Source organism: Scyliorhinus torazame, chromosome 4 (assembly GCF_047496885.1).
Source record: "Scyliorhinus torazame isolate Kashiwa2021f chromosome 4, sScyTor2.1, whole genome shotgun sequence".
NCBI classification, from domain to species: domain Eukaryota; kingdom Metazoa; phylum Chordata; class Chondrichthyes; order Carcharhiniformes; family Scyliorhinidae; genus Scyliorhinus; species Scyliorhinus torazame.
Genome location: NC_092710.1, coordinates 109,089,935 through 109,117,514, shown reverse-complemented (window position 1 = coordinate 109,117,514; position 27,580 = coordinate 109,089,935). Strand labels below are relative to the sequence as shown.

General features: G+C 45.8%; 1 protein-coding gene across 1 annotated transcript in view; it reads left to right on the top strand.

Moving 5' to 3' along the window:
- Nucleotides 1-27,580, top strand: part of galnt2 (UDP-N-acetyl-alpha-D-galactosamine:polypeptide N-acetylgalactosaminyltransferase 2) — a 168,442-nt gene that overhangs the window by 24,105 nt on the left and 116,757 nt on the right. The window contains exon 2 of the mRNA XM_072498458.1: nucleotides 4,844-4,937. Within this exon, the coding sequence (XP_072354559.1) occupies nucleotides 4,844-4,937 (94 nt within the window). The remainder of the gene's footprint in view (nucleotides 1-4,843; nucleotides 4,938-27,580) is intronic.

The window sequence follows — 27,580 nt, the reverse complement described above, 5'->3', positions numbered from 1 at the left end:
TAAGGCCAATGCAGCCTGTTCCACCATTCATTGCTGAGGCTGATCCTCTGCCTCGACTCCACTTTCCTACCCCACTCCCTTATCTCTTCCAAGAGACCAAAAATGTATCTATCCCAGCCTTACTAAACAATGGAGCATCCAGTCTTCTGAGTGAAGAAGTTTCTCTTCGTCTCAGTACTAATCACTCCCTTATCTGTGGCTATGACCCATGTTCTAGATTCCTCAACCTCTCATCACAGAAGTAGTATCTCATCCCAGAAGCTGATCTAGTGATCAGTCGCTGTACTATCTCGAAGGCTAGTACACCCTTCCTTAAATATGGAGACAAAAACTGCACACACTACTCCAGGTGTGGTCTTGCCTAAGTTTAGCCCTGTACAATTGTAGCAAGAATTCCTTATTCTAGTACTTCAGTCCCTGGAAATAAAGAGCAATATGCAATTTGCATTCCTAATTGCTTGCAGAATCTGAATGCAAACTTTCTCTGTTCCTTATACAAGTACATTCCCGGCTCTCTGAACAGTAAAACATACTCTACGTTTCTGTTCTTCTTACCTAGAAAAGTGAATAACCTAACACTTTCCCAAATTATACTTCATCTGCCAACTTGCTTATTCACTTAACCTGCCTATGTCTCTTTGCAGCCTCTTTGTTTTCTCCTCATTTAGATTTGTAGTTAGTAAATTTGGATACCTTACTCTCTGTCTCTTCATATAAGGTATTCATATATAATGTAAACAGCTAAGTTCCCGGCACTGATGTTAACAGGATCCAAGCTGGTTGGTGAAGCAGAAACCAAGATACTCTTTCAATAAACCACAAAATCAATAAATTAAACAAAAATGAGACGGGTGACATTGGCCCCGTTGGGCCAATGTAACAAAGCTCAAGTAACAGAGCTCAAAATATCAAAGGAAACCTAACTAATGGGCAGCACAAGAGCATAGTGGTTAGCACAGCACCAGGGTCCAGGGTTCGATTCCTGGCTTGGTCACTGTCTGTGCGGAGTCTGCACGTTCTCGTGTCTGCGTGGGTTTCCTCCGGGCGCTCCAGTTTCCTCCCACAAGTCCCGAAAGATATTCTATTAGGTAATTTGGACAAGTATACTGAATCTGCTGGCTCCCCTTTTCCAATCCTACCAGTGGCATCCTCAAAAACTCTAAATTTGTCCAACACCATTTCCCTTTCCTAAAACCACTTTAACTTTGATCAGACTAAGTACATCGTTAAGATTTCCTTAATAATAGACTCCAGTATTTCACCGATGACTGATGTCACACAAACTGATCTTGACTTCCCTGTTTTCTCTCTCTCTCCCTTCTTTGTTGAAAAGCTGCTAACTTCTAGTCTGCTGGGACCATTCTAGAATCTAGGGAATTTTGGACAACCATAACCAGTGTATCCACTATCTCTGAAAATACCTCTTGTAGAACCCTAGGAAGTAGGCCATTGGGTTTGGGGACTTGTTGGCTTTTAGCCACTTAATTACTCCACTAATTTGTCTCTGATATTAAGTTCCTTCCTTATATGAGCCACTAGTGGGCAGCACAGTGGTGCAGTGGGTAGCCCTGTTGCCTCACGGCGCTGAGGTCCCAGGTTCGATCCCGGCTCTGGGTCACTGTCCGTGTGGAGTTTGCACATTCTCCCTGTTTTTGCGTGGGTTTCGCCCCCACAACCCAAAGATGTGCAGGCTAGGTAGATTGGCCATGCTAAATTGCCCCTTAATTGGAAAAAATCAATTGGGTACGCTAAATTAAAAAAAAAAATATTAGCCACTTGTTACCTTTTATTCACAGAATTTACAGTGCTGAAGGAGGCCATTCGGCCCATGGGTCTGCACCGGCCCTTGGAAAGAGCACCCTACCCAAGCGCACACGTCCACCCTCCCTGTAACCCAGAAACCCTACCCTACCTTAACACTAAGGGCAATTTAGCATGGCCAATCCACCTAACCTGCACATCTTTGGACTGTGGGATGAAACCGGAGCACCCGGAGGAAACTCACGCAGACACGGGGTGAACGTGCAGACTCCGCACAGATAATGACCCAAGCCGGGTATCGAACCTGGGACCCTGAAGCTGTGAAACAACTGTGCTAACCACTGTGCTACCATGCCGCTAATATTCTTGGCATGTTATTTGTGGCTTATGTGAACACCGAGACAAAACATGTGTTCAATGTTTGTGCTATTTCTTCATTCCCCATAAGTTCTGCTGTCCCTGCTTACAAAGGGCCATCATTTACTTTAGCTGCTCTTTTATACACTTGTAAATGCTCTTAAAATCTGTTTTTATATTCCTGGCTCGTTTACTCCTATATTCTATTTTTTTCTGAAGAAGAGTAGTTAACATTTTCTCCCCACAGATGCTGTCAGACCTGCTGAGTTACTCCAGCATTTTCAGTATTTTTCCCCCCAGATTTCCAGCATCTACGGTATTTTGTTTTTATTCTATTTATTCTTGTTTTATCAACTTTCTGCTTGCTCATTTTTTGGGTTCCAAAACATTTCCCCCCAATCTCTGTCGTCTTATCATTCTTTCAGGAAGTATTGAGCAGGGATTAAGGGAGGATTTCCAGGTTGGCGGGCTGTAACCAGTGGAGTGTCGCCAGGATCAGTGTTCGGAGTTTCAGCTATTTACAATCTATATTAATGATTTAGATGACGAGATTGAAAGTAATGTATCCAAATTTGTAACGACAATACTCGGTGTGATTGTAACTTGTGAGGTGGACATAGGTTGTAAAGAGATATTGGCAGGTTAAATCAGTGGGCATCACTGAATTGAATATAATATAGGTAAGTGTGAAGCTATTCACTATGATAGTAAGAATAGAAAAGCAGAAGATTTTTTAAAAAGCCTGAAACTTTTAAATGTTGATACTCAGAGAGACTTGGGTGTACTCTTTTAAATAGATACATTTAGCATGCAGGTCGAGCACTCAACCAGGAAAACAAATGGCATGTTGGTCTTTATTGTAAGGGGACTGAAGTGCAAATGTAAGGAAGCCTTGCTACAAATTTGTGAGACCAGACCTGGAGTAGTATGTGCAGTTGCGGCCTATATCGAAGGAAGGATATACTTGCCTTGGTGGTGATGGAGCGAAGATTGACCAGATTGGTCCCAGAGATGAAAGGGTAGTCCTGTGATGAGAGACTGAGTAAATTTGGCCTGTACTCTCTGGAGTTTAGCAAATTGAGAACTGAGCTCATTGAAATATGTGAAAACCTGAAGGTAGTTTACTCTGGTTGTGGAATCTAAAACACAGGGGCACAATTACAGTGACTTCTTCCCTCAGGGAGCTGGGAATCTTTGGAATTTCCAGAAGGCTGGAAGATTTCCAGAAAGCTTTTGACAAGGTGCCACCCAAAAGGTTGCTGCATAAACTAAAGATGCATGGCATTGAGGGTAAAGTGGTAGCATGGGTAGAGGATTGGTTAACTAACAGAAAGCAGAGAGTGGGTGTTTCTCTGGTTGGCAACCTGTAACTAGTGGGGTCCCTCAAGGATCAGTGTTGGGCCCGCAGTTGTTCACAATTTACATAGACGATTTGGAGTTGGGGACCAAGTGCAATGTGTCAAAGTTTGCAGATGGCACTAAGATGAGTGGTAAAGCAAAAAGGGCAGAGGATACCGGAAGTCTGCAGAAGGATTTGGGTAGGTTAGGTGAATGGGCTAGGGTCTGGCAGATGGAATTCAATGTTGCCAAGTGTGAGGCTATCCATTTTGGGAGGAATAACAGCAGAATGGATTATTATTTAAACGGTAAGATGTTAAAACATGCTGCTGTGCAGAGGGACCTGGGTGTGCTGGTGTACGAGTCGCAAAAAGTTGGTGTGCAGGTGCAACAGGTGATTAAGAAGGCTAATCGAGTTTTGTCTTTCATTGCTAGAGGGATGGAGTTCAAGACTAGTGAGGTTATGCTGCAATTGTATAGGGTGTTGGTGAGGCCGCATCTGGAGTATTGTGTTCAGTTTTGGTCTCCTTACCTGAGAAAGGACATATTGGCACTGGAGGGAGTGCAGAGGAGATTCACTAGGTTGATCCCAGAGTTGAGGGGATTAGATTATGACGAGAGGTTGAGTAGACTGGGACTGTACTCATTGGAGTTTAGAAGGATGCGGGGGGATCTTATTGAGACATATAAAATTATGAAGGGAATAGATAGGATAGATGCGGGCAGGTTGTTTCCACTGGTCGGGGAAAGCAGAACTAGGGGGCATAGCCTCAAAATAAGGGGAAGTAGATTAAGGACGGAGTGTAGGAGGAACTTCTTCACCCAAAGGGCTGTGAATCTCTGGAATTCCTTGCCCAGTGAAGCAGTTGAGGCTCCTTCTATAAACGTTTTTAAGAAAAAGATAGATGCCTTTCTAAAGAATAAAGGGATTCGGGGATATGGTGTACGGGCCGGAGAGTGGAGCTGAGTCCACAAAGATCAGCCATGATCTCATTAAATGGCAGAGCAGGCTCGAGGGGCCAGATGGCCTACTCCTGTTCCTAGTTCTTATGAATTTCCTATCCCAAAGTGGATGCTCCATCATTGATATATTCAAGTCTGAAATCAGTCGCTATTTGATCACTTGAATCAAGAAACATGGGAGCAGTTGGGAAAGTGGAGTTAAATGAGTAGTTTAGCCACAATTGTACTGAATGATGTAGAAAACATGAGGGGCTGTGTGGCCTATTGTTCCTATTTCATAAGTTCTTGTGTACTTTCAAAATAGTTCAACAATTTTAACATATAACAAATGTTTTCAAATCACGAGTATTGTTTAGATGTTTCCAATAATGTAATTTGATTAATACTGCTCCTTTTAACTTATTCTTTATGACTCTGTTTATAGGATGAGTGGAATTCTATAGATCCAAGTAAGAGAAAGAATGGTCAGAACAGTAAAGCAGAAGGAAAAACACCGAATGTGGAGACATTACCTCCTGGTAGGTAAAAATAACTGATACTCTGCAACATTAGAATGCTGCCTGATGAAACAGAATCCATAGAATCTCAACAGTGCAGAAGGAGGCCATTCAGCCCATCGAGTCGGCACCGGCCCCCATAAAATGCACCGTACTTGTGTCCTGGCCCCCCATAACCCCATTGAACCTGCGCATCTTTGGACGCTAAAGGGCAATTCTTTAGCCTGGCCAATTCATCTAGCCTGTCTTCAGATTGTGTGAGGAAACCGGAGTACCTGGAGGAAACCCACGCAGGCACGGGGAGAGCGTACAAACTTCACAAAGATAGTCACAAGGCAGCAGTGCTAACCACTGTGCACTACTTACTATCTGCGTTGATTTAAAAAAACAAATGTTTCTGCGAGGATTCCTTAGAGTCAAAGGTTTTGAGTCAAACACAAGGACTTTCCTCAAATGTTAGTAGTTTAATTATCTTGGGTTCATCAAATTCTTCGAGGTGACCTTTGTCATTGTCAAATGTCAACTGTCCATGCAATATTGACATGTGGATGCTTAAGGCTGTGGAGCCTGACAACAATCTAATTATGGAAGGGCAAGGGTAACAGACGCATAGGAACACCACCGCATGCAAATTCCCCTTCAAACCGCACACCATACTAGCTTGGAACTGTATTGCTGCTGTTACTTTGCTGTTGATGAGTCAGAAGCCTGGAACACCCTTCCGAACAGCACTGTGGGGCTACCTATGCCACACGGACTGCAGCAATTCAAGAGGCGACACACCATCACTTTGTCGAGTACAATCTAAATGTTGGCCATGCAAACCATGCTTGCATCCCTTGAATGAATTAAAAAAAGAAATGCAGCAATAGACTGCACTTTGTTTCAGTACTGCTGCCGAGGTGTTTTAAAGCCACCTTAAGAAGGAATCAAATGTTTGTCTGGGTGTAATGGGTCACTGATTTGCTGCAACCCTCTCTGAATGACCTGTAGCCCATAAGACTTGGGAGCAGAAAAAGGCCATTCAATGAGATCATGCCTGATCTGAAATATTCCTGAACTCCACTTTCCTGCCACATACCCATAACCCTTGATTCCCTTACTGATTAAAAATCTGCCCGTCTCAACCTTGAACATACTTAATGACCCACCCAGCCTCTACAGCTCCCTGCGGTAAAGAATTCAACAGATTCACTACCCTCTGAGAGAAGAAATTCTTCCTCATCACATCTCTGTGTAAAATGGGCGACCCCTTACTTTAAGATGCTGCCCTTTGGTCCTAGACTCTGCCACAAGAGGAAACAACCTCTCAGCATCTACCCTGTCAAACCCCCTCAAAATCCTAGATGTCTCAATATGGTCGCCTCTCATTCTTCTAAACTACAATGAGTACAGGTCCAACTACTTAACATCTCCTCAAAAGAAAATCCCTCCATACCCAGAATCAACTTGGTGAACTTTCTCTGGACTGCCTCCAATGCCAGTATATCTTTCCTTAGATAAGAGGGCCAAAACTGTTCACAGTAATCAAGGTGTGGTCTAACTAGTGCCTTGTACAGTTTTAGCAAGACTTCCCTATTTTTATGTTCCACTCCCTTTGAAATAAAGACCAACATTCCATTTACCTTCCCTGCTGAACTTTCATACTAGCTTTTTGTGATTTATGCACAAGGACCCCCAATTCCCTCTGTGCTGCAGTTTCTACAGTATCAACCACACATCTGTCTCTGGTCAGTTTCAGGTCTGGTAGCCAATAATTGAATAGTATAGCTGTTATTGATATAGTAGCCTCTTCTGTTAGCTAAGGTTTGAGTCTATATTTTAATAGTTTTATTAAGAAAACTGGAGGCTTTTATACATGAGGACAGACAAATGGAATGTCATTTATCTATTTTATGTAACTATCCACTCTATGTAGCAATTAATAGTTATCTTATTACTCCAATTCAATTTATTTTTGCTGAATTGCCAATGCAATTACCTTTTCATGATTGCAAAGTTCTTTCTTACCAATGTTCTCATTTCTCCACATGCTTTGTCCTTTCTGGATGATTTATTCCCTGGCATCTAAACCTCCCAGTCACTAGCCTCTGTTACTCTCATTATATTCCAGTTAAACCTTTATCACATGTGTTTCCAACACTGTACACTTTTTTTCATGTTCTCTTACCATAAATTGTAAGGTTAACAGTTTTTCCTTCTGTTTTATTATTTCTCTTTTTGTTCCTTATGTTTTTATATTCACACAACTTATTTTCGATAAATCATAAAAATTGCATGAAACATTTGTGAAAGATTCAATTCCTTTCAGAGAGTTTTATCCTTGCAACAAGGGATTTGCTCTTTTGCCAAGTATTTCATTCCCCACCCCCACCCTTCAATGTAAAATGAAAATTGTATGATGCGAATACCTCTGCATTATTCAGGAAATCCACATGTCGGCCTATTTCACAAAGATTTAATTTGAAATATGGAAAGGCTACTGACTATTAGACAAACTGCTAAAATAAATGGCTGCGCAGACAGCAGATTTAAAAACAAAAGAGACTAGTATTTATCTCCTATCAACGGAAAAATACAGGCAATATGTTGTGAACAGAAGCCTGTACTTGTTCAGAATGGCTAGTCAATTTCCCAATGTTGTAGCTGACAATTAGAGAACAGGAACCTTAATGAACTAATGGAATGCTTACAATTGAGGGCAGCCGGTTGCATTTGTCATGGGAAAGCTTGTGTGGAGTGATTACTCCCAAGTTTTCCGAGACAAAATTTGTAACCAAAGCCCCAATTCCCTAAGGGGAATTATTGACTTATCTAATCGTGATCAATTTATCTAATCAACTCAATTGTATTATGATAACGTAGGGGGTGATTCTCCAAAATGGAGCCCAAGTGTTTGCGTCGTCGTGAACGCCGTCGCCTTTCACGACGGCGCGAAACGGGCACAGGGACGACCAATTCTGTCCCCCACAGGGGGCCAGCACGGCGCTGGAGCGGTTCACGCCGCTCCAGCCTCCCTCCCTGGCGCCAACCTGCGCATGCGCGGGGGGCTTCTTCTGCGCCCCGGCCCCGACTCAACATGGCGTCGGTGTTCAGGGGCTGGCCGCGCAGGAATGTAGGCTCGGGGGGAGGCGGGGGGAGGAAGAGGCCGGCATGCCGATCGGTGGGCCCCGATCTCGGGCCAGGTCCCATCGGAGGCCCCCCCTGGTGAAGGATCGCTTTCCCCCGCCCCACAGGCCGCCCACCGGCCCTTCGCGCAGAGTTCCCGTCGGCAGTGACCAGTGTTGAACGGCACCGGCGGGACTCTGTCGTTGCCGCCTGTCCCATCCGGGCCAGAGAATCATTCCAGCGGCCGGCGCAGCATCAAACGCGCCGACGCAAATGGTGCCGATTCTCCGCACCTCGGAGAATCGCGTGCCGGCGTCGGGGCATCGTGGCGCGGTTGTGGCGATTCTCCGGCCCAGCGTGGGGCACGGAGAATCGCCCCCGTAGTGTCTGAGATAGAGAAACACAAAATAGGTTTTAAGATTCTAGAGTTAGATCAAGGCTTACTTCACTGTGATGAAACAATGACTACCCACAGAAAACTGGATAAATATGCTAATGGGGAAAGCAACAGAGGTTTAATGGCAGGTGTTCAAAAAAGAATTTAAATGCAATACAGAACTTGTTTATAACCTTCAGTGGTAAAGCTCTACTTGCCAACAAAACTCCATGAATGACTAAAAAGGTGAGGCAACATCAAACAAGATGAATAGCATACAAAAAATAGCACAAGACATTGCAAATGAGAAAGATACAAAGAACAGCAGATGGTAAGAATTACCATCAAGAAAGGCCGTATGAAAAGAAACTTGCAAAGAATATAAAAATTAACACAACAGTATTTTACAATTCTATTAGGAAAAAGAGGATTGTCAGAAGCAATGTGGGTCCCTTGTGAACTGTTGGTGGTGATACTGTCAATAAACATAACAAAATGGCTGACATTGTTGAGTAATTACTTGCATCAACAACTACATTAGAGGAAATGGGCGGCATGCCAGACATTCCAAGGAAACTAATATTGGACAGGGTCTCACCAAAATTAACATAAGCAAAATAACCATAATAAGAAAATGATAGAACTAAAGAGTGTAAAATTTCCTGGATCAGATGGTTTCCATCCCAGGATTTTAAAGGAAATAGGTGAGATCATTACAAATGCCTACATTTTCAACAGTTCTCTCAATTCATCAACTGTCCTTTTTATTCATTCATGGGACTTGGGCGTCGTTGGCTGGGCCAGCATTTATTGCCCATCCCTAATTGCCCTTGAGAGTTAAGAGTCAACCACATTACTGTGGGTCTGGAGTCCCGTGTAGGCCAGACAGATAAGGACAGCAGATTTCCTTCCCTAAAGGACATTAGTGAACCAGATGGGTTTTTACAACAATCGACAATGGTTTCATGGTCATCTTTAGACCTTTAATTGCTGATTTTTATTGAATTCAAATTGCACCATTAGCACTGGCAAGATTCGTACCCGGGTCCCCAGAGCATTACCCTGGGTTTCTGGTTTACTTGTCCAGTGACCATACCACCACGCCACCGTCTGCCCAGTTCCTTTAAATTAGAAAAAGTTTACAATAATGCAAAAAATAGCACAGGTCCTAGCAAATGAGAAAGGTACAAAAAGTAGCAAATAGCAACAAAACTGATAGGAAGAGCTACAAAAAGGATGTACAAAAGTAAACTTGCAAGGGATATCATAAACAGCACATTTTACAGTTGTATTAGGGTAAAGTGGGTTGTCAGGAGCCATGTGGGCCTCTTGAGAACTGTTAGCGGTGATACTGCCAGTGAATGTAAAGAAGTGGCGGACTTATTGAATAATCACTTTGCATTAGTATCTGTGCATGTCACACTCCACTCTTTAATAAAAGTGAAGGAGGGAAACCTGAGAAATATAAGTCCGTTTGCCTAACGTTGGTTGTTGAGAAATTACTAGAGTCTATAATTAAAGATCGGGTCACTGAACCAATTTGAAAGTTTTCAGCTGATTAGAGAGCTAGTGTGGATTTGTAGAGCTAGGCCAGACTTAGCAAACCTAATTGAAATCTTTGGGGTGACTAAAGCAGTGTACAGTGGGAGTTAATGAAGCTATCAGTAAGATGAGACATTAAATCGAGGCCCTGTCTGACCTCTCGGGTGGACCTCAAGGATCCGATGGCACTATTTTGAAGAAGAGTGGGGCTATTACCTTTAGTATCTTGGCTAATATTTGTCTCACAATCAATATTACAAACAAGATTATCTGGTCATAACCATATTGCTGGATGTGGGGCCTTGCTATGTGCAAAATAACAACCACATTTATTACATTATAAAGCGATTACATTTCAAAAAATACTTAACTGACTTTAAAGTGCTTTGGAGCAACTGGTGACTTTGGAAGGCACTATGTAAATTCCAGTCTTTGTTGTTAGGAAATAGAGATGGTTTAAAGTAATTTATATTTGTTTTTGCAGGTATTAGAAATGAGGTATAGCTTTAAGTAAGATTAATGTTGCGTGCCTGTATTTGTGTGCTAGGGTTAAAACTTCAGTATTAGTTTAATGTTTTTAAAAAATTATCTGCAAGTCCATTAGTTGTAATGAGGGCTTTATGATGTTAAAGCAAATACACGGTTATAAAAACAAAGCTTTGTAACAAGGACCCACACAGAGAAACAGAGCAGTCAGTTTAGCTGAAAGAAGGCAATTGAGGGGTCAACAACATCACAGAAACTGCTAGAACAGGCAGGACAATGCACATAGACAGAAAGCCAGTCCCAAGCTAAAGAACAGAAAGTCCCAGAAAACAGGTAATAGGACAGAAGAGTGTTTCAGGAAAACAAGTCAAAGGAACAAAGAACAGGAATCTGGAAAAAAAGAATCTGTTCAATGAATTTAAAGTAAGGAGCAGAGAAAGGGTTCTGCATTAAAGAGACAGGGGCAGGCTTCTCCGTCCCGCCGCGCCAGATTTCTGGTTCAGCAAGCTGTCTGGATTCTCCGTTTCGCCGGCTGGTCAATGGGGTTTCCCATTGTGGGGCAGCCCCACACCGTTGGGGAAACCTCCGGATTGCCAGCAAAATGGAGCATCCCGATGGTGGAGAATTCAGCCCCAGATTTAAAGTCGGGCTGAGAGAAGCCAGATCCAAGGTGACCCAAACGTTACCGGCAACTTAATACAGTCTGTGAAGTAGTGGTATTCTGTTGGAGTGGCTGAGTATGAGAGGTTGCATAGAAGCTTGAATGAGGTGATTCATTGCAGAGGAACACTGGAAAGAGAGGTTGAAAACCTGGAGGCGGATCCTTGGTGAAACTATCTGAGAAAAAGCATTCTTTGGGAAAAGATTCCAAGGCATCTTCTTTGAGAGCAAAGTTTTTGTTTATTCATTCATGGAATGTGGGCATCACTGGCTGGGCCAGCATTTATTGCCCATCCCCAAGGGCATTGCTGTGGATCCGGAGTCACTTGTAGGCCAGACCAGTTAAGGATGACAAATTTCCTTCCTTATTATAATCTTTATTAGTGACACAAGTAGGTTTAGATTAGCACTGCTATGAAGTTACTGTGAAAAGCCCTAGTCGCCACACTCCGGCACCTGTTCGGGTACACTGTGGGAGAATTCAGAACGTCCAATTCACCTAACAAGCACGTCTTTTGGGACTTGTGGGAGAAAACCGGAGCACCCGGAGAAAACCCACGTAGACACAGGGAGAATGTACAGACTCCACACAGACAGTGACCCAAGCCTGGAAATCGAACCCAGGTACCTGGTGCTGTGCAGCAACAGTGCTAACCACTGTGCTACCGCGCTGCCCATTAGAGGTCATTAGTGAACCAAATGTGTTTCTACAAAGTTTGACAAATGAAATGAAATGAAAATCGCTTATTGTCACAAGTAGGCTTCAAATGAAGTTACTGTGAAAAGCCCCTAGTCGCCACATTCCGGCGCCTGTTCGGGGAGGCTGGTACGGGAATCGAACTGTGCAGCAATGGTTTCATGGACATCAGTAGACTTTTGAGGGTGGCACAGTGGTTAGCACTGCTGCCTCATGCGCAGAGGGCTCGGGTTTGATTTCCTGGCTTGGGTCACTGTCTGTGTGGAGTCCGCACGTTCTCCCCGAGTCTGCGTGGGCCTCACCCCCACAACCCAAAAGATGTGCAGGGTAGGTGGATTGGCCATGCTAAATTGCCCCTTAATTGGAAAAAGTGAAAAAAAAATCAGACCAGATTTTTATTTAATTCAAATTTCACTATCTGGCATGGTGGGATCCGAAATCTGGTTCCCAGAGCATTACCCCTGGAATTTAGATTACTAGTCCAGTGACAATACCACTATGCCACTGCCTCCACTCGAGTTGGAAACCCTTGTGTGAAAGTTAGAGCTCCAGTGAGACAAGTTGGATGATCTTGGGGGAATTGATGAGAAATACATAGAAGCTGCCGTGGGTGGCATCTGCCACTTGGTTTCACAATGTGGTGTGTCTGACCACAGTTGGCCTATTAGTTTACTTGGACTGTGTACTTACTGAGAACTTAGAATATGACTTGTGTTATCCTCACAAATTTGTAAAGCTATTATAGTTTATCTTTTCTTGTTTGATTCAGGGGCTGGTTTAGCACAGTGGGCTAAATAGCTGGCTTGTAAAGCAGACCAAGGCCAGCAGCGTGGGTTCAATTCTCGTACCAGCCTCCCCGAACAGGCACTGCAATGTGACTAGGGGCTTTTCACAGTAACTTCATTTGAAGCCTACTTGTGACAATAAGCGATTTTCATTTCATTTTTTCATAAATGTTTTATTCATTTGTTATTGTTCTTTGGCAGTCCTGTGACTCTGTTTAGTAGCTCTGTTTAGTAGCTATCTTCCATGTTACAATCTATCAAGCCGGGCTCTATCCTGGAATCTGACTTGCCCAGTAGTGACATCAGCTGGGATCATAACTTTGTCACATTATTTCATAACGTTCCAGATAAGAGAACGTTCACCCATTAAATTAAAGGCAAATTATTGACATAGTGAGGAAATTTACTGAGCAGTGTTGCCAGGGAGTAGAGATATTAGGCAGGTAATTTAATTTTTAGAATAAGACTAGTGAGATCCTATAAGGCTCTGTGTTGGTAACTGAAGCATGACCTACCCATTACTTATTGGTACTTATGGAAATAACATGAAAAGCAATGAAGCAAAACATCAGAACAACTGGACTAGCCAACAATTCACCAACAGTGATTGGTGACTTCACTACTTGTGTTGGATAGGATGCTGGAAAGTACACTGGGTAAACTAATTACAAGGGCTATTTGCTACTTGAGTGGAATATAAGCTGATAATTACCAACATCTTTAGCCATATGAATGCAAAACTGCATGATACAACCTCACGCTCAGACAAGCACATTTTAGACCACAAGAATGTCTTATGAAATACCAAGAATACCAGAGCTCTACATGATTCTGAGGCTGGATTTGTCTTCTGTCCCCTTTGTCCTGAGAATTATGTGATGGACTCTCTTTGTGGTGCTCCCTATCCATGGATAAGGTGGATAGGTAGCAGCTGTTCCCCTTAGTTGAAATGTCAGTTATGAGGGGACACAAGTTCAAGGAAATGGACAGGAGGTTTCGGGGGGATTTGAGGAAAAACCTTTTTACCCAGAGGGTGGTGATGGTCTGGAATGCACTGCCTGGGAGAGGCGGGTTGCCTCACATCCTTTAAAAAGTACCTGAATGAGTACTTAAAATTTAGAGTGCCCAATTTTTTTCCAATGAAGGGGCAATTTAGTCTGGTCAATCCACCTACCCTGCATATCTTTGGGTTGTGGGGACGAAATCCATGCAAACACGGGGAGAATGTGCAAACTCCACATGGACAGTGACCCAGAGCCGGGATCGAACCTGGGACCTCGGCGCCGTGAGGCAGCAGTGCTAACCACTGCGCCACCGTGCTGCCCCCTGGCATGCCATAACATTCAAAGCTATGGGCCAAGAGCTGACAAATGGGATTAGGTAGGCAGGTCAGATGTCTTTCGTGCGTCCGTGCCGACTCAGTGGGCCGAAGGGCCTCTTCACTGTATTCTGTGATCTACAATACTGGCTGCTAGTTATGATAACTGATATCACATGGTGCAAACAACAAATGGATGGCAGGTGCACAACCAGCATTAACAAATCAAGGAAAGCAGAAACCTCTTGGACAGGAGACACAGTTTGAGATGTAATAAAACTTCTTTAAATGTCAAGAACCCGCATTGCTGTTTGATTGATTGGTTTGATTTATTGTCACATGTACCAAAGTACAGTGAAAAGAATTTTTCTGCGGCCGAGGGAACGTACACAGTACGTAATAGTAGACAAAAGAATAATCAACAGAGAACATTGACAAATGGTACATCGACAAACCGTGATTGGGTACAGTGTGGAACAAGGGGCCAAACAAAGCAAATACATGAGCAAGAGCAACATAGGGCGAGGTGAAAGTGTTCTCACGGGGAACAGATCAGTCTGAGGGGGAGTCGTTGAGGAGTTTTGTAGCTGTGGGGAAAAAGCTGTTCCTATGTCTGGATGTGCGGGTCTTCAGACTTCTGAACCTTCTGCCTGATGGAAGGGTCTGGAAGAAGGCGATGCCTGGGTGGGAGGGGTCTCTGATAATGCTGTCTGCCTTCCTGAGGTAGCAGGAGGTGTATACAGAATCAATGTGGGGGTGGCAAGCTTGTGTGATGCGTTGGGTTGAGTTCACCACACTCTGCAGTTTCTTGCGATCTTGGACCGAGCAGTTGCCATACCAGGCTGTGATGCAGCCGGATAGGATGCTCTCTATCGCACATCTGTAGAAATTTGTGAGAGTCGATGCAAACATGCCAAATTTATTTTGCTTCCCTAGAAGTAGAGATGTTGTTGGGCTTTCTTGACTGTTTCATCAACGTGAGTGGACCAGGACAGGCTGTTAGTGATGGTGACCCCCAGGAACTTAAAGCTACCGACCATCTCCACTTCGGAGCCATTGATGCAGACGGGACTGTGTGTCGTGCTGCGCTTCCTGAAGTCGATGATCAGCTCCTTGGTATTTCCGATATTTAGAAATGAAAATGAAAATTGCTTATTGTCACGAGTAGGCTTCAATGAAGTTACTGTGAAAAGCCCCTAGTTGCCACATTCCAGTACCTGTTCGGGGAGGCTGGAGGAGAGAGAGGTTGTTTTCGGTACACCATGCAACCAAGTCATTTATCTCCCTCCTGTAGCCTGATTCGGTTTGAGATGCGGCCCACCTCAGTCGTATCATCCGTAAACTTATAGATTGAGTTGGAGTTAAACCTTGCCACACAGTCATGTGTGTACAGGGAGTACAGTAGAGAACTGAGCACACATCCTTGCGGAGCCCCGGTGTTGAGGACTATTGTGGAGGAGGTGCTGTTGCCTATCCTGACAGATTGCAGTCTGTTGGTGAGGAAGTCAAGGATCCAGCTGCACAGGGAGGGGTCAAGTCCAAGATTGCGGAGTTTGGTTATTAGTCGTGTCGGGATAATGGTGTTGAAGGCGGAGCTGTAATCGATGAACAGCAGTCTTACATAGGTTTCCATGTTGGGCTAGAAGAGATAGTGGAGGGCTTGAAGGCCATGCAGGCGGGTAAGGCCCCCCTCCCGGACGGTTACCCAGTGGAGTTTTATAAAATGTTCTCGGGGATATTGGGGCCAGTGTTGTTGAGGATGTTCAATGAGGCAAGGGAAAGAGGGGTGCTGCCTCCGACGATGTCACAGGCAACGATTTCGCTGATTCTTAAGCAGGTCAAGAACTCGGAGCTGTGTGGATCCTACAGGCCGATCTCCCTGTTGAATGTAGATGCCAAGTTGCTGGCCAAAATCTTGTCCTCCAGGATTGAGGATTGTGTTCCGGACGTTATTGGGGAGGACCAGACGGGGTTTGTTAAGGGCAGGCAGTTGGTGGCCAATGTAAGAAGGCTGTTAAATGTGATCATGATGCCCCGGAAGGTAGGGAGGTGGAGGTAGTGATCGCAATGGATGCAGAAAAGGCTTTTGATCGGGTAGAATGGGATTATCTGTGGGAGGTACTGGGACGGTTCGGATTCGGGCAGGGATTTATTGACTGGATCAGGTTGCTGTATCAGGCTCCTTTGGCAAGTGTACGGGTGAATAGGACAACTTTGGACTATTTTAGACTGCACCGGGGGACGAGACAGGGATGCCCCCTCTCCCCGCTGTTGTTTGCGTTGGCTATAGAGCAGTTGGCAATTGCTCTGAGAGCCTCAAGGAGCTGGAGGGGACTGGCCCGGGAAGGGGGGGGGGGGCGCGGCGGGGTGGAGCACAGGGTTTTGCTCATTGTGGATGATCTGCTTCTGTACGTTTTGGACCCAGTAGAGGGGATGGAGGAAATCATGAAGATTCTAGGGGAATTCGGCCAGTTTTCGGGGTATAAGCTAAATATGGAAAAGAGTGGGATGTTTGTGGTCCAGGCGAGGGAACAGGAGGGGGGACTGGGGATAGGAGGGGAGAGCTGCCGTTTAGGTCAGTAGGGGGAAATCTTGGGTATCTGGGTATCCAAGTGGCGTGGGAATGGGACTGGCTGCATAAATTGAATCTGGCCTGGCTAGTGGACCAAATGAAGGACGTTTTTCGGAGATGGGACGCGCTTCTATTGTCTCTGGCCGGGAGGGTGCAAACGGTGAAAATGACGGTCTTCCCGAGATTCCTATTTGTATTTCAGTGTCTCTCCATCTTTATTCCGCGGTCCTTTTTTAAGCGGGTCAACAGAGTGATCATGGGCTTCCTCTGGGTGGGCAAGACCCAGCGGGTAAGGAAGGTAATGCTTGAGCGGAGTCGCGGAGAGGGCGGGCTGGCGCTGCTAAATTTTAGCAACTTTTACTAGGTGGCTAATATAGCCATGATCAGGAACTGGGTGGTGGGGGAGGGAGTCGGCATGGGTGCCTATGGAGGCGGCTTTTTGTAAGGGCACCAGTCTGGGGGCGTTGGTAACTGCGCCTCTGCTGCTCCCGCCGGAACGGCCCAGTGGTGGTGGCGGCCCTGAGCGTTTGGGGCTAATGGAGGAGGTATGTGGGAGCAGTGGGAGCATCGGTCTGGGCCCCAATTTGTGATAATCACCGGTTTGCCCTGGGGAGTATGGATGGGAGGTTCCTGTTATGGCTGGGCGTGGGGATTGCGAGGATGGGAGATGTGTTCATAGAGGGGAGCTTTCCGAGTATGAGGGCGTTAGAGGAGAAGTTTGTGCTGGCGAGGGGAAACAAATTTGGGTATCTGCAGGTGCGGGACTTCCTTCGTAAACAGGTGTCAACCTTCCCGCTCCTACCACTAAGGGGGATTCAGGACAGGGTAGTTTCCAGAGGGTGGGTAGGAGAAGGGTACGTCTTGGACATTTATAAGGAGCTTATGGGGTCGGAGGAGACGCAGACCGAGGAGCTGAAGCGCAAGTGGGAGGAGGAGCTGGGAGGTGAGATAGAGGATGGTTTATGGGCGGACACGTTTAGTAGAGTCAACGCTTCCGCAACATGTGCCAGGCTCAGCCTGATACAATTTAAGGTTGTTCACCGGGCTCACATGACAGTGGCCCAGATGAGCAGATTCTTTGGGGTGGAGGACAGGTGCACAAAATGCGCGGGAGGACCAGCGAATCACGTTCACATGTTTTGGACATGCCCAAAGCTTAGGGGATTTTGACAGGGGTTTGCAGATGTCATGTCCACGATGTTAAAAACAAGGGTGGCACTGAGTCCAGAGGTGGCGATTTTCGGGGTGTCAGAAGATCGGGAATCCAGGAGGAGAAAGAGGCAGACGTTCTGGCCTTTGCTTCCCTGGTAGCCCGGAGACGGATACTATTGGCATGGAGGGACTCAAAGCTCCCGAAGTCGGAGACCTGGCTATCGGACATGGCTAGCTTTCTCTGCATGGAGAAAATTAAGTTCGCCTTGAGAGGGTCACTGTTAGGGTTCACCCGGAGGTGGCAACCGTTCGTCGACTTCTTTGCGGAAAATAATCGTCAGCAGATGTGGGGGGGGAGTAGTTTAAGTTAAAGTAGGGGGGTAATAAGGGTGGGACCTGTATGAAAAGTAAATGGCTTTTGCACTATGTTTATGGTTTCATGTATATTGTTTATTTTGTTGTTGTTACTATACCAAAAATACCTCAATAAAATGTTTATTTTAAAAAAAAATTTGAAGTCTGCCAGGAAGTGGTGAAGGTGTTGGCTCTCACTTCAAGGACTTTGTTCAGACCATTTACTTTCATGGGTATAGTAGTTTTTATCGCCTCAGCCTGAAGCACGACAGGCAGAATGAACAGAGATGACGCAGAGGAGGATGAGCTGCTTGAAGGGAAAAGGTGCCACATCCACCAGAATCTTCAGGAAGTAATTTTTTTTAACCTCAACCTCAGCAAGGAGTACGGCATGCGGTGTCCCCATTTCACTCCGGAGATGCTTGGGATTTCCGGTGAGGGCCATGGAGTGAGTGGTCGCACATTTGGTAGCTCTCACTCGAAGCAGTTCTTTTGGTCCTTTTCCCCATTTGTTGGGCGGATGTTTCAGTGGAAAAAGGTGTAGAGGTGGTCGAGGGAAGTTAAACTCAACTGGTGGGGGCAGCACCGTAGCACAGTTGGTTCACAGCTCCAGGATCCCAGGTTCGATTCCCGGTTTAGATCACTGTGTCTGCGTGGGTTTCCTCCGGGTGCTCCGGTTTCCTCCCACAGTCCAAAGTTGTGCAGGTTGTGGATTGGCAATGATAAATTGCCCTTAATGTCCAAAAAAGGTTAAGTGGGTTTACGGGGATAGGGTGGAGGTATGGGCTTAGGTAGGGTGCTCTTCGGTACGGTGCAGACTCGATGGGCCGAATGGCCTCCTTCTGCACTGTAAATGTTATGATCTATGGTGCTGGTGGATGGATCCACGGACGAGAATTGGGTCAAGAAGAAGGAAGCTGTTGGAGCAAGAAATTTGTGCACCACAGGTGAAGATAACGGAGGGTAACGGGCCAGCCCTGCCTGCCCAGTGGTCAACGAAGCTACTGGTGGACTTCTTAAATGAGAAGTTCATCCTGCAGAGAAGGGAAGCCCAGGAGGACCTACTCAAGGTGGTGGAACCACTAAAAGCTAGAATTGATCGGGTGGAACAGAGGCTGGAGTCTGAGGGCCAGGCTATTCGGAAGGTGGAGGGGGCGGTGGGGGAGCACGACGAGCAACTTACCTTGTTGGCGGCCGAGATCGGGATGATGCGGGAGGCCCAGAAGCGTCTAAAGAAGAAGGTGAAGGATCTGGAGAACCGCTCCCGGAGGCAAAACCTAAGAATCGTGGGGATGCCCAAGGACAATGATGGAACAGATGCTGGCTCATATGTAGTCAAGCTGATGGGGGAGGGGGTCTTTGACCGTCCCCTGGATGTCGACCAGGCACATAGGGTAGGGCGCTGATGAGGAAGCCGCAGGTGAACGAGCCGCCGAGGGCGATGATGGTGTGGCTCTACCGATACCCTGACAAGGAGAAAATATTGCGGTGGGCAAGGAAACAAGGGGGCACCTGAGAAGGTAATGACCTCTAGGTGTACCAGGACTTGGGCGTGGAACTGGCGAAAAGGAGAGCTGGACTTAAAAGAGTGAATGCTGCCCTCTTTAAGAAGGGGGTGAAGTTTGGGGTGCTGCCTCTGGGTGACTCACAACGGCGGAGAACATTATTTTGGGACACCAGAGGAAGCGATGGAGGGCGGTATTCTCTTCCACCCCCCCAACCACGCCGGGTGGGAGAATCGCGGGGGCGCTGCGCGAGTTGCGCCATGCCACCCTGACACCCGCACGCGATTCTCCCACCCCCCTGAAACCAGGGCCGCGAGAATTGCGCCGGGCCGCTCGGAGAATCGCTGCAAACGGCGAGCGCCGATTCTCTGGCGCAGAAGGGCCGAGCAGCCGACGAAAAACATGACAGTCCCGCCCTGGCTGGGTCCACCCCTGGTCGTTGCCGGCGGCTTGGGGGGGTCGTGGCCTGTAAGGGGGGGTGCGGGAGGGGGGCTGCTTCACTGGGGGGGCGGGCCTCCGATGGGGTCTGGTCCATGTTCAGGGCCCACCGATCGGCGGGCCCCCCCCCCCCTTCCCCCGGCCTACCTCCTTCTGCAGCCGGCCCCAGAACCCCGGCGCCATTTTGGTGAGAGGTCGGCTCGCGTAAGAAGTTCCCCGCGCATGCGCAGGATGGCGCGGCCCAACTGCGCATGTGCAGGAATGAGCTGCCCCAACTGCGCATGCGTGTGTTGGCGTGGTGCCCATTTGGCGCCGCGTAAGGAGGCTGGAGTGGCTTGAACCGCTCCAGCACTGTGCTGGCCCCCTATGGGGGCCAGAATAGGTTGTGCCCGGGCCCTGTTTGCGCCGTCGTGAAACACAACAGCGTTCACAACGGCACAGGCACTTAGTCCCGGGAGCGGAGAATCACGCCCGACGTTTTTATGGGACAATGGACTGACAAGAGAAGGTGGACATTGAACTGTGGAGGAGGTTGTGAGGAGATGTAATCTTTTTTATCTATCTTTTTTACTTTTGTTGCGATTTGTTTGTTGATTATGGGAAAACCTCTCTTTTGAGGTCTGGTTGGGTTCTGTGGCAGGGTATTTGGGAAACATGGAGGGTGAGGGCACGTTTTTCTTATTTCATTGTTTTTGATATGGAGGTGTACGAGTGGGGGGGGGGATGCGGGGAGGGGAATCAGTGGGTGATAGGAGGTTTGGTGCCATGGGCGGGGGGGATGTGGACAAGGTGCTGCTGGTGAGGGTTGTCAATTTGGGGTACTCGGCGATCGTGGTTTCAGACAGGTGGTGTCGAAGGAGGGTGTGGGGGATAATGGGGTTAAATTGGGAAAGGTAGGTGGGGAAGAGTGGGGACGGCAGGGAGATTGAGGTGTTCGGGTAATTATTTATTTTGTGTGAGATTTCTGTTTGTCCTTACTCTTTGTGATGGTTTGTGTTTAATGTTTATTAAATGCCTGAATAAAAATTTTTAAAAACTAAGGAGATGCTCACTAATTTGTCACCTGTTGTAGGCAGAGTTGCAGCTTTGGGGCAGGCTGGCGGTTACTTTGTCAGTGGCTGTGAAGATGACCATGATCATTAACTTTTTCGTGTTGGGCTCCATCCAGGCTGAAGCAGTTTCCCCTCCACTGTTGTAAAAAAGGAGGTCACTGACCCTTTGTATATATTGCATTCTCCCTTCCCAGATAGAAGCAGAGGGAGTTAACACATTGTACAGGTTGTTTTCCTGGTGCCACACATTAATTCCAAGATGCACCACAACAGCAAAGGATTCATTTGGGCAACACATTCCATTTGCGCAGTATCTGGCTGCTGATCAATCATACGTGGCACATCTGGTCAATGCCCGGTATCCTGGCAGATTCCTGGCATTATCGAAGTCCTGGAAAGTAATGAGCACAATCGCATCACTGCTACTTACCTTTTGCTGGCTGAGAGGAACTTGAAGGAAAAACAGGAAAAAGAAGTCACGGACTAATCTCCGAGCCTAAACCATATCAAAATTCAGTTCAGGCTGCCCTGGCCGACAAACATTTTTAAAAAGTAAATTTAGAGTACCCAATTATTTTTTTCTAATTAAGGGGCAATTTAGCATGGCCAATCCACCTGCCCTGCACATCTTTGGGTTGTGCGAGTGAGACCCATACAGACACGGAGAGAATGTGCAAACTCCACAAGGACAGTGACCCGGGGCCGGGATCGAACCAGGGTCCTCGGTGCCTTGAGGGAGCAATGCTAATCATTCCACCCCTGTGCTGCCCCCTGGCCGACAAACATTGCGGTGCCCGAGGATATTGATGTCTTTATTCTATGTCAGTCTGCTCTACATCAGTATATAAGCCACTAAACAAAGCCGTAGGGCGAATGGGATGTTGATTGGGGTTGCTTTCATTGGAACTTGCAGTCAGATGAGCTGACCATAGTCAACCTCCTCCTCTTCTGCTACTTATGTTATTTATGGTGGCTAGGCTGTACCTACATGATGACAAGGTTGGACAGGATGCAGCAGATCACGACAAGTGCATGCCACTGACCACCTGGCTTATGGCTCTGGTGCACAACCCAAGCACACATGGCCAGCATATATATTGTCATGTGAGGGTACCTTTAAGACATGGATGTTTAAGCAATGTACCTTTAAGAAAACAGTGATGTCAGAGAGTGGGTGGAGCTGAGGTCAGGTCAGGCATTTTGCAGTTTTTAAGTTTCAGTTTTGAAAAGTGCCTTGCTGGTTTTGCTGAGAGCAGTTTAAAAGTGCCTGGCTGTTTTGCTGTGAGCTGATTAAAAGGAGAAAACCAGTTTGAGACAGCAGCTTGAGAAGTTCTGGTTTGCTGTGAGTTGCTTGAAGGGAGAAAGCCAGTTGGAAAAAGCAGTTTGTGTGTGTCTGTGTGTTTCCAGAGAACTGCAGGAAGAAAGCAAGGTGCTGGAGCTGAAGTCAACCAAGCTAATATATCTCTGCCATTCTACAGAAAATATATATATCCTTTAACCTGATGTGATACTGTTTAAAGGTGTTAAGTCTCTTGGAGGTTTGAAGGAACATTTTAGGGAATTATTTACTGTTGCAATATTTTCTGAGTTATCGTTGAAGTAAGGGGTGTTAAGAGATCCAATGTTTATTTAAGATGTTAAGTTGAGTTCATGGAATAAATATTGTTTTGTGTTTAAAAAAACCCATGTGTCCATAATTGTAATTCCACACCTAGGGAACAAGCCGTGTAGGTTGGTTGAACTCCATGATACATTTTGGGGTTCTGAAAAAGCCTCGCCCAGAACAATATATATATTTTTATAACAAGAGCCATGTCTGCCACACAAAACGCATCGAATAGACCCTTCTGGAGGACCCCTCCATAATCTTCAGAGCACATGTAATGACTTTGTCATAGTCTGTTGCATCCTGTATAACCTTATCATCATGTGGACACAACCGAGTCACCATTTTTATGCGAGTAGCGGAAGGGGAGGAGGCTGTCTGTGAGCGACTCCTACAACTGCAATACCAGTAACTGCAACCCCATTATTCCCATCAACAACCTTCATTTCCCTGTTATGGGTGTTATTCATGAAGGCCTGCCTTCTCAACCTTGCCACTCACCTGAGGTATGGTGATCCTCAGGTTAAATCACCACCAGTCAGCTCTTCCCCCTCAAAGGGGAAAGCAGCCTATAGTTATCTGGGCTATGGTGACTTTACCTTTATAGGTGTTAGAAATGAGATGTAGCTTTACGTTGTAGTTTTGTTTTTAAAAGTTGCCTGGGTAAGTCTGTGGGTTTGTTTAGATGCCAGCATTTTAATATGGTTTTACAATCCCAAAGCAAACACAGGTATAAAAACGTGGGCTGGTGCCTTGTAAGAGAGTCCACAGGGGACCAGAAAACGTTTGAGCTCCATTAAAGGGATGTAACCTTGAAGCAAAGAGCTTTTCACGGAATCTGCTGCAACAGGGACATGGAGAGACTGCAGAGAGCAGAACTGTTGGCAATTGTATTGTTATGCCAGTTGCATTCTTATAGACAGGTGATGAGCATTGGCTCACCTATAAATGGACATTGCTGGAAAAGTTGGGATGAAAGATAACAAAGAGTCTGTCACTCTGTTTTGAGAATAATCTGCTTAAGGTAGAAGACATGTTTCAGACTTATTTTTTCACCATGTACGATTATTAGAGTTACCACAGATCCCAAACTAAAGAACAGATAAGTCCCAGAAACCAGGGAATGGGACAGAAGAGATTTCCAGGAAGATCCTGAAGTCAAGGAACTAGGACAGGAATCTGGAAACCAGGTTCAGTTCATGTAAGTTAAGAGCGAGGCTTCGAGTTAAAAAGGCAAAGCTGCAGAAAGCAAACGGAAATCAATGTAGGGTTGCGAGAAGCCAGGAGATGCAAAGTGACCCAGAGGTTGATGATGCCTTAACACAGCCTGTGAAATAGTGGAGGACTGTTGGCATGGCTAGGTCTGAGTGTGGAAGCGTCCAGGACAGGGGAATATCAGAAGGAGAGGTTGAAACTCTGGAGGTGGATCCTTTGTAAATTCTCTGGGGGGGGGAGGGAAGAAGATTCCAAGTTGTGTTCTTTGCAGGAAAGATTCGAAACACTCGTGTGGAAGACAAAGCTCCAGTGAGACCATCTTGTTCACAGTGTGACAAGCTTCTGGGGTGAATTGATGAGTATAAAAGTAGGGAAGTGTTGCCACAACTGGAGTACTGCGTGTAGTTTTTTGGTCCTTTTATTTGAGGAGGGATGTAGTTGCATTAGAGGCAAGTTCACAGGAGGTTCACTAGATTGAATCCAGAAATTAGGGGTTTGTCTTATGAAGAGAGATTGAGACTAGAGTTTAGAAAAATGAGAGGAGATGTAATTGAGGTATATGAGATGATAAACATATTGACAAAGTAGATGTAAAGTGGATGCTTCCTCTTGTGGAACAATATAGAACAAGAGGCAATAGTTTTAGGATAAGGGGTAGCAGATTTAAAACAGTCATGAGAAGAAATTACTTCTTTCAACGGGTTGTGAATCTGTGAAATTCGCTAACCCACAGTGCGGTGGATGCGAGGACATTGCCTAAATTTAAAGAGGAGATTGACAGATTTTTAATTAGTAATGGGCTGAAGGGTTATGGAGAACGGGCAGCAAAGTAGAGTTGAGGCTGAGAGGAGATCAACATGATCGTATTGAATGGTGGAGTGGGCTTGAGGGGCTGAATTGCCTAATCCTGCTCCTAGTTCCTGTGTTCCTAGCTCTGTAAACATTGTTTGGGTGGCATCTGTCATTTGGTTTCAGAATGTGGGGTGAATTACCACAGTTTGCCTATTGGTTTACACAGAGTGTGTGCTTACTGAGAACATTAGAGTATAAGGTAGATCTTATAACTTATTATCCTTGCAAATCTGTAAAGGTATAGTTGGGGTGAAGGAGTAGTGTATTGTTTATCTTGTTAATAAATGCTTTATTTTTTTTGTTGAAAGGTCATCAGCTGACTCATGCGACTATTCAGCGGCTGCCTTTTATGTATCTGAACAAAAAATAAAAGTTGAGATCTGTCAAGTTGGGTTTCACCTTGGGATCAGACTTGTCCATCAGCTAGGATCATAGCTAGGATCATAACATGGGCCGTCACAACATTCTCTTCGCCATAACGGTGAACTAAAAACCACCACAAAAGATAATATTCCACGGAAAAGTCAACTAATCACCCTTGTGCATTCATTTGGTGCCATCTTTGCAGGTGTCTTTGCTTGCCCTAGTGCTCCAAGGCAGTGCTGCCCCAATGGCTGTCCCAGCATGACGGTAGGCGAGTTTGCATATGGCCTTCCAGATTGACCTTGTGCTGCTCTAGAAGACCAGGCTTTGGGCTGCACCATCTTGGCAGCAGCAGTCTGGCCTGGATGTTTTATGGGCAGGTTCAAGGTTACTACCAAGTAGAAGTGATGGAAGGATAAATGCTGTCAACTTGAGAGAAGGTAGAAGGTTCATGCTCCACGGGCAATGTGAATGAGGATGGATTGATGGAGTACAGTAAGACCCTGTAAACCTTTTTGAACATCTTTCAGCCATGATAGCAGCTGTCTGAGCTTGCATGACAGTAAACTGGGCTTGCATGACCGTAATTCGACCTCAATTCATTGGAGCACTTGGATATTGTGCAGCTTCTGCTTCTGAGGTATTGGCTATTGAATGCTGCATCATGGGTTTGATCTGCTATTGTTCATTGAATCATAGAATTTATGGTGCAGAAGGAGGCCATTCGGCCTATCGAGTCTGCACCGGCCCTTGGAAAGAGCACTTTACCTAAGCCCACACCCCCATCCTATCCCCGTAACCCAGTAACCCCACCCAACCTTTTTGGACACTAAGGGCAATTTTAGCATGGCCACTCCACCTAACCTGCACATTTTTGGACTGTGGGAGGAAACGCACCTGGAGGAAACCCACGCAGACACGGGGAGAAAGTGCAAACTCCGCACAGACAGTGACACCAAGCTGGGAATCAAACCTGGGACCCTGGAGCTGTGAAGCAACTGTGCTATCCACTATGCTACCGTGCCCACTGTGTTGTCATGGAGTTGGCCATTACTTCTACATTGAAGAGGATGCGCTTCAGGCTCTGCACAAATCAGTGTGCATGGTTTGTGTCAGATTCCTCCATGCTCCTTGATATTGCATGCAGGCTTTTTGGTTAGCCTGCCAATGCACCAAACATTTCATTGTGCATTCCTATCACCCCCACAAACTCCTGTGTATGACATCACCCTCTAATGAGCTGACACCTACACTACCCTTTCCACCCTTGCTGTATGCCTCCAGTAGCTGATGTCTTACACGAGTGCCCATTGAAAGATAATGCACCATCGTCAAATGCTGTATCCTTACAACTAGACCATTAGCCTCACAAACTGCTCCACCACTGTAGTCACAAAACAGGTAAAAGAATTTTACAGTTTGTAGCGGCTTTGAGAAGATTAGCAAAATACTGCTAGTTTAGTGCAACATTTGATGGCATTCTTCATAGGCTGGTTTGTGGACTCTGCAATGAAGCTATTCAGAGGGAGCTGCTTACTGTAAGCGATTTAACACTGCAGAGGCACAGTGTCACAGTGGTTAGCAGTGCTGCCTCACAGCTCCAGGGTCCTGAGTGCAATTCTGGCCTTGGGTGACTGTGTGGAGTTTGCACTTTCTCCCCGTGATGGATTGGCCATGATTAATTGTCCCTTGGTGGGGTAGCCTTTCAGAGGGTTGGTGTAGACTCGATGGGCCAAATGGCCCCCTTCTGCACTGTAGGATTCTTTGAAATTGTCATATCTATGGAGCTAGCAATAAAAGAAACTTCACAGATAGAGAGGCAGGAGCGAAGATCCACAAAATGGAGACCACAAGAGACGAGGCTACAAGGGGGCAAGCATGTCACTGATGTACACAAGTTGGACCCTCAGCAGGGGAATGCTGGAGTAGAGAAAATAAGTGCAAGAACTGTGACAAAAAGGGCCATATTGCCAAGTTATATTGGGCTGTGAAAACTTCACCAACATCAAGGCTGTGAAAGAAAAAAACACATCTAAACACACTAGTCGGGTCTATAAATTAGTAGACTATGTTCAAGACCACTCAGAAGACTATAAACCCGAGCTGCAGGAACTGAAGCTCGGAGTCTTGACGGTGCGTGCGATCAAAAAAGTTTCTGGGCATTTCCAAAACTTGGGCATCAGATTAAGATGGAAGTGGATAAGGGCGCAGCTGTATTGCTGATACCTGAAATAATTTATAATCAAAAGCTAAAGCCTCTGCTTTTAAAACCGTCAAATGTAATCCTCAGAATGTACAGAGAAGAGGTTGTACCATTAAAAAGATGAATTATGGTGAAAATATAAATAAATGGACAGATGGCGGAGTTGCCTCTTCATGGTTTCCATGGAAACATTTCTGCTTTATTTGGTAGAGCATGGCTGATATAGCTTAAACTCAATTGGGGAGCAGTAAATCAACTAGTGGAGTCCAAGAACAGCCTACAACTCTTAGAGAAATAAGAGAAGGTGTTTGAAGATTCACAAGGCTCCATTACCGGAGTTGAAATACAATTAAAAATCAATCCAAACAGTACACACACCA